This window comes from Panulirus ornatus, chromosome 13, assembly GCF_036320965.1.
Source record: "Panulirus ornatus isolate Po-2019 chromosome 13, ASM3632096v1, whole genome shotgun sequence".
Classification (NCBI taxonomy): domain Eukaryota; kingdom Metazoa; phylum Arthropoda; class Malacostraca; order Decapoda; family Palinuridae; genus Panulirus; species Panulirus ornatus.
The window spans coordinates 51,930,203-51,942,319 of record NC_092236.1 but is presented as its reverse complement, the minus strand read 5'-3'; the positions used below and the strand labels follow the sequence as shown (position 1 = coordinate 51,942,319).

The following is a 12,117-nucleotide window of genomic DNA, read 5'->3' as shown; positions in this document are numbered from 1 at the left end:
TAATTACTGGCTGCCTAGTCAAACAAATACTCAGCACCTGCAAAATGAAACAAAGATTCTCCCAATACAATCACACTTCAACATGCTTAGCACTCACTTTCTTACATCAGCACTAGACCCTTCTCATCGAAACTACTCCATATCTTACCTCCCACCCAAATACATATAAAAAGCTTTATCCTGTCTCATACTTGAGCAACTTGTACTCACAGATATCCCCATGCCAACAAATACAACACTAATAAAACACAAAGTTATGACCCAACGAGCACAAAACAACTGCTTTCACAACTCAGTCTTAAATGCCATCCCAATTTAAATCCACACTCAACAGGCATACACAAATTACTCTTTCTCATCTACACTCTAGACACCACCCTTCCCTACAGCATAACAAACACTAATTCAACATATCTCAAGACCCTTCATGTCTACTATACAACTTTTTCAATGAAGAAACTAAACAATGACTATTCCACTGCTGTGAATCTTCCTACATAAACACACTCACAGAATCACAACCCTCTATGACCTGCTGTCCTACCTGGTGGATGTGGCCAGTTTCCTGAAAGTTGTAGGAGCCATATACAAGATGAGAGGGACTACTGGGGTAGAAAATAAATAGTGTGTGTGTGTGTAATCATGTATTTGTAATTACCTAAACGTAATGTACAGGGAGGGACTTTTACACTTGTGGGGGCCCCATATCTTGAACTCCCTACTATTGCACAACTTCTAAATCTATATATGCTGTCAGCATTAACCATGTCCCTATTCACCCTTTTCAATTCATCCACCACTCTTATACTATAAAAGTACTTCTTTGCATCTTCTTTACAAATTTCCTGCTTAATGTCATGCTATGTCCTATGGCTGCTCTGTCCCATCTCTCAGAACTATTCGCTGACCACATCACCCCCCACTCTTCTCTCTTCCATAGTAGGCAAATCTAAAGCTTCTAGCTTTTCCCTGTAACATTTTTTCACTCTTGATCGCTGTGTCCTACATTGCTAAGGTAGTGCCAGGAACAGATGAAGAAAGGCCACATTCCCTCACATCCATTCTCTAGCTGTCATGTGTAATGCACCAAAACCATGACTCCCTATCCACAACAAGGCCCCACAGACCTTTCTATGGTTTAACCTAGAAGCTTCACATACCTTGGGCCACTCCCTTGATAGCACGACAATCCCAGCATACCACATCATTACACATTGCTCTATGCCATGCATGCCTTTTGTCCTCTTGCATGTTCAGGCTCAGATTACTCAATATCTTTTTCACTACATCCTTCCATCTCCAGTTTGGTCTCCCCATTCTCTTTGTTCCCTCCAAGTCTGACACATATAACCTATTTGTCGACCTTTCCTCACTCATTCTCTCCATTTGTCCAAACCATTTCAGCATGCCCTCTTCTGCTCTCTTGACCAAGCCTCTCTCTTACCCTTCATTACTTACTCAATCAAACCATCACAAACCACGTTCTGTCCTCAAACACTTCAATTCCAACACATCCACACTCTTCCACACAGCCTTATCTTCAGCCCATGCCTCACATCCGTATAATATTGTTAAGATTACTATTCCTTCAAACATACCCATTTTTGCCCTCCCAGATAATGTTCTCTCTTTCCACGCATTCTTCAGTGCTCCCAAAACCTTCATCCCTTTAGGAAAGTCATTTACATATATCAAGAGGAGTAATGGTCCCAGAACAGAACCCTGTGGCACTCTGCAGGTTACTTTGACCTATGGTGATTTCTAAAACCTCCTCCCCATTCCATCTCCCAATGTAAAACACTTTTGATCTTGTTATGCAGTTCCTCACATATCCTCATATCATCCTCTACAATTCTTCCCATACCTCCTTAACTGACAACTGTTTCCTTCTGATTCTATAGGAATGATTTTGAGTTTCTCCTTTTTGAAAGTTTCTTTATTCCTCTTTTCTCATCCTACTATATTCATTCCCTGCTCTCTTTTACTATGCAAATCCTAGCCAGCTGAAGCGACTTCTACGTCCTCACCACTGCACATCTCGAGCTCCTTGCTATTTGACATCTTTTATTAAACCATCTTTACTCTTTCCAGCCATTCCTCTGTATCAGATGCTTGAGAACCTATCACCATAAAGCTCTGGTTCCTGGCTAATGAGCTCCATTTCCCAATCTATGTTACCACAGAAAAAGTTGAGGTCTGTGTAGTTTCTACAACTTTATCTTCTACTAATGCCTTGTTTCATCTCTGCTCCTTTAATGTCCTCAATTATTTCAAGATCACTTTTCCAACTGGTGTATCATACATAATATTCTCAATATACATCCTAATATGTGCAAAAATGAGATCTAGCAATTATGGTGTATGAGTCCCTCTCATCCCTACTGTGCTTACTGATGCTGGTATAGGAAACTTCCATTTATACTCTAAAAACTTGTCTCTCTGTTACTCCTTATAACCATGAAAATCCAAATTCCCTAAGTCTACCCCTTTATATTTGAAAATCCCCATTATTAGTACTTTACTATCTCTAACAAATGAGTGTTTTGCTGCTTCATGTACCATCTTGACTGTTTCTTTAGTTATCACTGTATCTATGCTCTTGATCACTGCAATTCTTTGAAGGATTATAAAACATTAACAACACTGCAATTCTATCCTACAATTACTCTTCCCATTGTGCATTGTTTACATGGGCTATCCTCCAATATTTTTTGAAACTCAGGGCTACCTCTTTGGGCAGAACAAGTGAGATCTCATCTCTTTAGTAAGCTTTGTTTCCTTCAATCTAACACACAAGGTGCACTCCCTAACATGATCTGTGAATTCCAGCTCATTACCATTAACCATTAGTCCATCAACATTTAATACATTACCATGTCCACTCTACAGTGCTGGCAGGGATGGTCCATCTCTTGCCCTTATTTGGTGTCTTCAATTTTTTGTCTTCTGACTGTACTTCTTACTTATCCCCTTCCCTTCCTTTATCACATTTGATGAATATCCCACTGAATTTCATCTTGCCTTAAAGCTTTTTAGCTTTCCTAAGTACCTCTTGGCCAGATGACTCCAAGTCAAATGTATCCATACCTTGTCATCTGTCATGATTATAACCACAAAATATTTTCCTTTAATCAACAAAATTGCATCTGGAAGATCCACTGCCTCAAGCAATTCTTATAATCATTTCCTCCTTTCCATTTTTTTCTCATCTAATATATGATCTCCCAAACCAAAAATAATCAGTGGTTTACATTTATCTTTGTAATCTTGGTGTCATGTATTTTTCACCTAGATCCTTGTGTTGAATTGTCAACCTCTGTGTCTGTGTATGTGTATGTGTCATTACCAATTTGTGCTTTACACCCATAGGATTCCATCCCTTGAACATTCTGCACTATCATACTACTGAAACTATGTAAGTTGTTGGAAATTAACCATGTTCTCAATCATTTTATTCCATTTATCCACCACTCCTATCCTGTAAAAGTACTTACATCTTTTTGACACATTTCTTGCTTAATTTCATGTTATGTCCTCTGGTTCCACTATCTCTATATCTCTCAAAGAACTGCTCACTGTCCATATCATCATTCTGTTTCAAAAACTTCAAAGGTTGAGATCAGGTCATCCTCTCCCTCACTCTTCCACCCTCTAAGGTGGGCAAGTTTAAAACCTTTATCCTTTCCCTGTAACTCAATGCAATTCTGGTACTATCTCAAGTTCAAAGCCTTTATCCTTTCCCTGTAACTCAACTCACTTAATTCTGGTACTATCTTCTGTTATTCTCTTCTAGACCTTCTCTATAAGCTCTTTGTGCTTCTTTGAGAAATATTCCAGTTTTGGCATCATGTAAGACATAAACAGTTTGCTAATCATTTTCTTTTCCATGTATTTAAAAGTTACCCTTATATGTGACAGCAGACAGTTTGTCTCCTTAACTATTCTACTAATGTGGGATTCAGACAAGTTAGGGATGAGAACAACTCCCATGTCCCTCTACCACACAGAATCCTGATGCTTATTTCCATCTAAATATTGATCATGAATGTATGTACTTTCAATCTGGACATCATCCATCTCTTCAGCATTACAAACACAGATTCAACATATCACAGGGCCCTTTCTGCCCAAGATGTAAATTCCACACCAAACACTCACTCATCAACCTTCTTGTACTCACCCCACAAAGACACACATACATCACCACACTTTCTGACCTGCATGCAGTTCCACCAATAGACACAGCCAGCTTTCTGAGTGCTACAGGATCCCCATAAAAGGGGGTCCTTAGGCTGGTATGTAAGTTAAGATGTTATGATAATACACATAAATACACACACATATATATATATATATATACATATTTTTTTCATACTCGATTGCCATTTCCCACATTAGCAAGGTAGCCACAGGAACAGAAGAAAAAAGGCTACATCCTCTCACAACCATTCTCTAGACCACCAAATCCACATGACCAGCTTTCTGTGTGTTACAGAAGCCTAAAGGAAGGGGCTGGAAACCCTCCCCTCCTTGTATTTCAATTTCTAAAAGAGGAAACAGAATATGTACATGTGTATATATGTCTATGTATGTGTATGTATATGTATATATATATGTGTTTATGTTGATATGTATATGTATGTGTAGGTATATGTACATGTATGGGCATTCATGTATGTTTCTTTCTCTGGTAAACAGAGATGAGGTAGTAAAAGCTTTGCGGAAGATGAAAGCTGGCAAGGCAGGGGGTTTGGATGGTATTGCAGTGGAATTTATTAAAAAAGGGGGTGACTGTATTGTTGACTGGTAGGTAAGGTTACATAATGTATGTATGACTCATGGTGAGGTGCCTGAGGATTGGTGGAATGCTAGCATAGTGCCATTGCAGAAAGGCAAAGGGGATAAAAGTGAGTGCTCAAATTACACAGGTATAAATTTGTTGAGTATCCCTGGGAATTTATATGGGAGGGTATTGATTGAGAGGGTGAAGGCATGTACAGAGCATCAGATTGGGGAAGAGAAGTGTGGTTTCAGAAGTGGTAGAGGATGTGTGGATCAGGTGTTTGCTTTGAAGAATGTATGTGAGAAATACTTAGAAAAGCAAATGGATTTGTATGTAGCATTTATGGATCTGGAGAAGGCATATGATAGAGTTGATAGAGATGCTCTGTGGAAGGTATTAAGAATATATGGTGTGGGAGGCAAGTTGTTAGAAGCAGTGAAAAGTTTTTATCGAGGATGTAAGGCATGTGTACGTGTAGGAAGAGAGGAAAGTGATTGGTTCTCAGTGAATGTAGGTTTGCGGCAGGGGTGTGTGATGTCTCCATGGTTGTTTAATTTGTTTATGGATGGGGTTGTTAGGGAGGTGAATGCAAGAGTTTTGGAAAGAGGGGCAAGTATGAAGTGTGTTGTGGATGAGAGAGCTTGGGAAGTGAGTCAGTTGTTGTTCGCTGATGATACAGCACTGGTGGCTGATTCATGTGAGAAACTGCAGAAGCTGGTGACTGAGTTTGGTAAAGTGTGTGAAAGAAGAAAGCTAAGAGTAAATGTGACTAAGAGCAAGGTTATTAGGTACAGTAGGGTTGAGGGTCAAGTCAACTGGGAGGTAAGTTTGAATGGAGAAAAACTGGAGGAAGTGAAGTGTTTTAGATATCTGGAAGTGGATTTGGCAGTGGATGGAACCATGGAAGCGGAAGTGAATCACAGGGTGGGGGAGGGGGCGAAAATTTTGGGAGCGTGGGAAGTCTAGAACATTATCTCGGAAAGCAAAAATGGGTGTTTGAGGGAATATTGGTCCCAACAATGTTATATGGTTGCGAAGCGTGGGCTATGGATAGAGTTATGTGCAGGAGGGTGGATGTGCTGGAAATGAGATGTTTGAGGACAATATGTGGTGTGAGGTGGTTTGATTGAGTAAGTAATAATAGAGTAAGAGAGATGTGTGGTAATAAAAAGAGTGTGGTTGAGAAAGCAGAAGAGGGTGTTTTGAAATGGTTTTGTCACATGGAGAGAATGAGTGAGGAAAGATTGACCAAGAGGATATATGTGTCAGAGGTGGAGGGAACGGGGAGAAGTGGGAGACCAAACTGGAGGTGGAAAGATGGAATGAAAAAGATTTTGAGCTATCGGGGCCTGAACATACAGGAGGGTGAAAGGCGTACAAGGAATAGAGTATATTGGAACAATTTGGTATACCAGGGTTTGATGTGCTGTCAATGGATTGAACCAGGGCATGTGAAGCATCTGGGGTAAACCATGGAAAGGTCTGTGGGGCCTAGGTGTGGAAAGGGAGCTGCGGTTTTGGTGTATTACACATGACAGCTAGAGACTGAGTGTGAATGAATGTGGCCTTTTTTTGTCTTTTTCCTGGTGCTTCCTCACTGGAGGTGGAGGGGGATGCTATTTCATGTGTGGCGAGGTGGCTACGGGAATAGATGAAGGAAGCAAGTATGAATATGTACATGTGTATATATGTATATGTCTGTGTATGTATATGTATGTATACATTGAAATGTATACATATGTTATGTGCATGTATGGGTGTTTATGTATATATATATATATATATATATATATATATATATATATATATATATATGTGTGTATGTGGGTGGGTTGGGCCATTCCTCGTCTGTTTCCTTGCACTACCTCACTGAAGTGGGAGATGGTGATCAAGTATAATAATAATGAATATATATATATATATACATATTATCAAAAGTAATAAATGGCACAATAAAAGATTTAATAAGCTGAAAATTTTTTTTTTACCATGACTAAAAGCGTTGCCATCACTGAGTCATGATTTCATTCTTAATGTGATTCCTTTGACGGTTAAGGCCACAGTTCTTCAGAGCTTGCAACAGCCCTGGCATGGGGTCAGCATGAATTTGCCTTTTATACTCTCCTAGAATCTGCAATAACATAAGGAAAATCAGTTATCATGAGAGAAAACTGAAAGTGATTGTAAATATTTATGTTCCTACTCTTTAGCAGTATATTCAAGTACAGACCCCTCCCATGCGTATTCACCATGTATGCAGATTTCCTTGCCTTCATAAACAATAACACTTAATTCTTCAGAATGCAATGCCCTGTTTCATGTGTTGCCATTCTAGCTATTGACATCACTGCATTTTCCCATAAAGCACTGCCCTGATATGGCCTCACTTTCCAGCCACTGAATCCCCTCACAATGTAGAGGTCAATTTCGATGGTTATCTGCTCATGTAAGATGAATGGGCAACTTTTCTGGCACTTCAGTACACTTTGCCTTTCCACAAGCTCTCTAACCTTAGAAGAAAATGGAATATAATATCTTCCTATTCAACTAGCCAACCAGTGAGCAAGTAAAAGCTTCATTATTAGTATATGAAACTATTGCCTTCTAATGCAAGAAGATGGATATCAATCCTTTAAGAATAGATTTCACCTGACAAATGTATGGACTGCCATCACCGAGCAAATAAAAATTCTTTTTTTCTTATTTGATCCCCTTTTCCCGCATGAATGAGGTAGCACCTGGAACAGACAGAAAAAGGCCACATCCGCTCACATTCATTCTCTAGCTGTTATGTGTAATGCACCGAAACCACAGCTCGCTATCAACAGCCAAACCCCACAGATATTTTCATGGTTTATCCTAGCTGCTTTACATGCCTGGTTCAGTCCAGTGACAGCATGATAACCCCAGTATATCACACTATTCCAATTCACTTTATTCCATGCATGCCTTTCACCCTTCTGCATGTTCAGGCCCCAATAGCTCAAAATCTTGCACTAATTCGTTCCATCTCCATTTCTGTCTCCCTGTTCTTGTTTCCTCCACTCCAGACACATATATGCTCTTTGTCAACCTTTCCTCACTCATCCTCTCCATATGTCAATACCATTTCAGCACACCTTCTGCTCTCTCAGCTGCACTCTACTTATTACTACATATCTCTCTTGTCCTTTCATTACTTAATCAAACCACTTCAAACCATATATTGTCTTCAAACATTTCATTTCCAAAACATACATCCTCCTACCCACAGCTCTATCTATAGCCCATGCCCAGCATCCATGCAATATTGTTGGGAATACTGTTCCTTCAAACATACCCATTTCTGCCCTCCCAACAGTCTCTCTTTCCACACATTCATCAGTGCTCCCATAACCTTCACATCCTCCCCCACCCTAAGCCTCACTTCCGCTTCCATGGTTCCATTCGCTGCCATGTCCATTCCCAGATATCTATGAAACTTCATTTCCTCCAAATTTTCTCCATTCAAACTCAAATCCTAACTAACTTCTCCCTCAATCCTGCTAAACATAATAACCTTGCTTTTATTCATATTTAGTATCAACTTTTTCCTTTCACACACTTTTCCAAACTGAGTCATTGACTTCAGCAGTTTCTCACTCAAATCTGCTACCATGGCTGTATCAACAGCATACAACAACTGACTCACTTCCGAGGCCCTCCCATCCTTCACAGACTGCATACTCGCCCCTCACTTCAAAACTCTTGCATTTACCTCCCTCACAAAACCATCCATAAACAAACTGAACAACCATGATGACATCACACATCCCTGCCTTAAACCAACCTTCACTTGGAACCATTCATCTTCCTCTCTTCCTACTTGTACACAAGCCTTACAACCTTAAAAAAATTTTCACTGCTTTTAGCAGCTTTCCTTCCACACTGTATATTCTTAAGACCTTTCACAAAGCATCTCTATCAACCCTATCATATGCCTTCTCCAGCTCCATGAATGCCACAAACAAATTCATCTATTCTTTTAAGTATTTCTCACACACATTCTTTATATCAAACACCTGATTCACACATCCTCTACCACTTCTAAAACCACACTGCTCCTCCCCAACCTGGTGCTCAGTACATGCCCTCAGTCTCTCGATCAATACCCTCCCATGCAACTTCCCTCATGCACTCATGAAACTTATACCTCTGTAGTTTGAAAATTCACCATTATTCCACTTGCCTCTATACAAAGGCACTATACTTGCATTTTGCCAATCCTCAGGGCCAATGCAATGATCCATACATACATTACAAATCTTTCCCAGCCAATCCACAACAGTCACCCCTTTCTTAATAAATTCAACTGTAATACCATCCACTCTAGCTGCTATGCAGCATTTCATCTTATTTCATCTTCACTACCTCTTCTCTCTTCACCAAACCATCAAAACACCCTACATATGCCACTATCATCAAACACATTCAACAATCCTTCAAAATACTCACTCCATCCCCTCCTCACTTCTTCAGAACCAGTTAACACTTCCTCTTTTGCCCACTTCATCGATGTTCCCATTTGTTCTCTTATATTTCACACATCATTTACCTCCTTCCAAAACAAAATTTTTTTTTTGTCAATTCAAAGATGCAGAAATACATCTTTAATTGATGGATGTCTATGAACATACTGGCATAATTTATGGTAAACCTATAATGCCCAAAGGGTTAAAACTCAACCTCAAAGTTAATTTTTTATGCAGTTTGGAAAGACTGAGGTTACCCAGAGATGAGATAAATAGACATCACTGTTGCTCCCATTCTGTATTAAAAGAATAAATAATCTATGATCACAATGCTGTGCCTTACTGATATACTTGGTGTTAGGTGAGGTCTAACATCTATGTATGAGTCTCACCTGATAAGTTTTATCCTTCTGACGCATGGCAGGTTCATGAAACAGCTCACTAACAAGATTAGCCAGGCCAAGAGTACGTCCAAGATCTGCCCAACGTCCTCTTAAATTCTCACTCAAGTACTCACAAACTGTAAGATATAGTAATCAATATGAATGGTAATAGATAAACATTGTAGCCGTTGTGAGACTATGAGATGTAAGACAAGCAAAGTAAATAAAACGCAGCAAAATACATTAAGGAAAAGACTTCAGAAGTGAGGGAAGGTAAAATAATTACACACTGCTCTTTCCAGACAAAAAAGTACCTCAAAAAGGTACTATAATCAAGTGATGATAAAATGTGTGAAGTTGTAATAATTTCTAAACATTTATCTTATATATTATCATACTTGATCACCATTTCCTACTCAGCGAGGTGGCACCAGGAAACAGGCAATGCTGTTTCCTGCGAGGCAGGGTGGCGGCAGGAATGGATGAAGGCAAGCAAGTATGAATATGTACATGTGTATATATGTATATGTCTGTATTTGTGTATATATATGCATGTATATGTTGATATGTATATGTGCGTATATGGGCATTTATATATATATATATATATATATATATATATATATATATATTTTTTTTTTTTTTTTTTTTTTTTTTTTTTTTTTATACTTTGTCGCTGTCTCCCGCGTTTGCGAGGTAGCGCAAGGAAACAGACGAAAGAAATGGCCCCCCCCCCCCCATACACATGTACATACACACGTCCACACACGCAAATATACATACCTACACAGCTTTCCATGGTTTACCCCAGACGCTTCACATGCCTTGCTTCAATCCACTGACAGCACGTCAACCCCTGTATACCACATGACTCCAATTCACTCTATTTCTTGCCCTCCTTTCACCCTCCTGCATGTTCAGGCCCCGATCACACAAAATCTTTTTCACTCCATCTTTCCACCTCCAATTTGGTCTCCCTCTTCTCCTCGTTCCCTCCACCTCCGACACATATATCCTCTTGGTCAATCTCTCCTCACTCATTCTCTCCATGTGCCCAAACCATTTCAAAACACCCTCTTCTGCTCTCTCAACCACGCTCTTTTTATTTCCACACATCTCTCTTACCCTTACGTTACTTACTCGATCAAACCACCTCACACCACACATTGTCCTCAAACATCTCATTTCCAGCACATCCATCCTCCTGCGCACATCTCTATCCATAGCCCACGCCTCGCAACCATACAACATTGTTGGAACCACTATTCCCTCAAACATACCCATTTTCGCTTTACGAGATAATGTTCTCGACTTCCACACATTTTTCAAGGCTCCCAAAATTTTCGCCCCCTCCCCCACCCTATGATCCACTTCCGCTTCCATGGTTCCATCCGCTGACAGATCCACTCCCAGATATCTAAAACACTTCACTTCCTCCAGTTTTTCTCCATTCAAACTCACCTCCCAATTGACTTGACCCTCACCCCTACTGTACCTAATAACCTTGCTCTTATTCACATTTACTATATATATATATATATATATATATTGTGTACATGTGTATGTATGTATATGTCTGTGTGTACATATATGTATACGTTGAGATTTATAGGTATGTATATTTGCATGAGTGGACGTGTATGTATATACATGTGAATGTGGGTGGGTTGGGCCATTTATTTGTCTGTTTCCTTGCGCTACCTCGCTAATGCGGGAGACAGCGACAAAGTAAAATAAATGAAATATATAAATATCTTATTTATATCTATTATACTTAATTGCTGTCTCCCACATTTTGATAAGTTTTGATAAGTCAAAATATATACCATTCATGGGAGAACAATTTATCACATATTCTAGTACCTTTTATAAAAAATATTTTGGATTTTATGGAATTTTTATGTCAGATCCAGGAAATATATGTACTTTTGATATTCAAAGAGCAACAGAAAATGCCAAGTACACAACTTTATTTTTTGGTGGAATATTGAAACTTGAGGGGATTATGATGACTACTGATCTGTTTATCTATCTATCCAATGATTACACAGGAAGGGAATATTTCCATCACTACAATCCCATTCCTCTCAGTCGTCTTTTACAAAACAAAAAATACATGGGTAGTATTCTTTCTCCCATCTCCATGGATAAAAGCAGACACATGTCAAAATCACTAATATAACAAATCGACTGTCAAGAATGAGACAGAAGCACAAAATACACACTAACATCTTATAAAGGTTGAGCATCCCTAATCTGAAAATCCACAATTCGAAATGCTCCAAAATTTGAAACTTTTTAAGTGGCAATATAACATTACAAGTGGATTATTCTACACCTGACCTCACTTGCCCATGCTAGGCTCTGAGGCTCTGTTGGTGCCATTTTGTTACAAACCATCATCACCGCCAGACCTGTGTGAATTACTCATGTTGGTTTTTGCTTATTCTCTGCTCTGAGT

General features: G+C 39.3%; 1 protein-coding gene across 4 annotated transcripts in view; it reads right to left on the bottom strand.

Moving 5' to 3' along the window:
* The window catches only part of LOC139752879 (uncharacterized), a 28,036-nt gene that overhangs the window by 2,507 nt on the left and 13,412 nt on the right, over nucleotides 1-12,117 (bottom strand). For 3 of the 4 annotated variants that reach the window (XM_071668893.1, XM_071668890.1, XM_071668892.1), the window contains exons 4-5: nucleotides 9,666-9,793; nucleotides 6,772-6,914 (exon numbers count right to left, since the gene is read on the bottom strand). In XM_071668893.1, the coding sequence (XP_071524994.1) occupies nucleotides 6,792-6,914; nucleotides 9,666-9,793 (251 nt within the window). In that variant the 3' untranslated portion in view covers nucleotides 6,772-6,791. Of the gene's footprint in view, nucleotides 1-2,968; nucleotides 3,096-6,771; nucleotides 6,915-9,665; nucleotides 9,794-12,117 lie in introns of those variants that run through there. The other variant, XM_071668891.1, reaches the window with a different exon arrangement.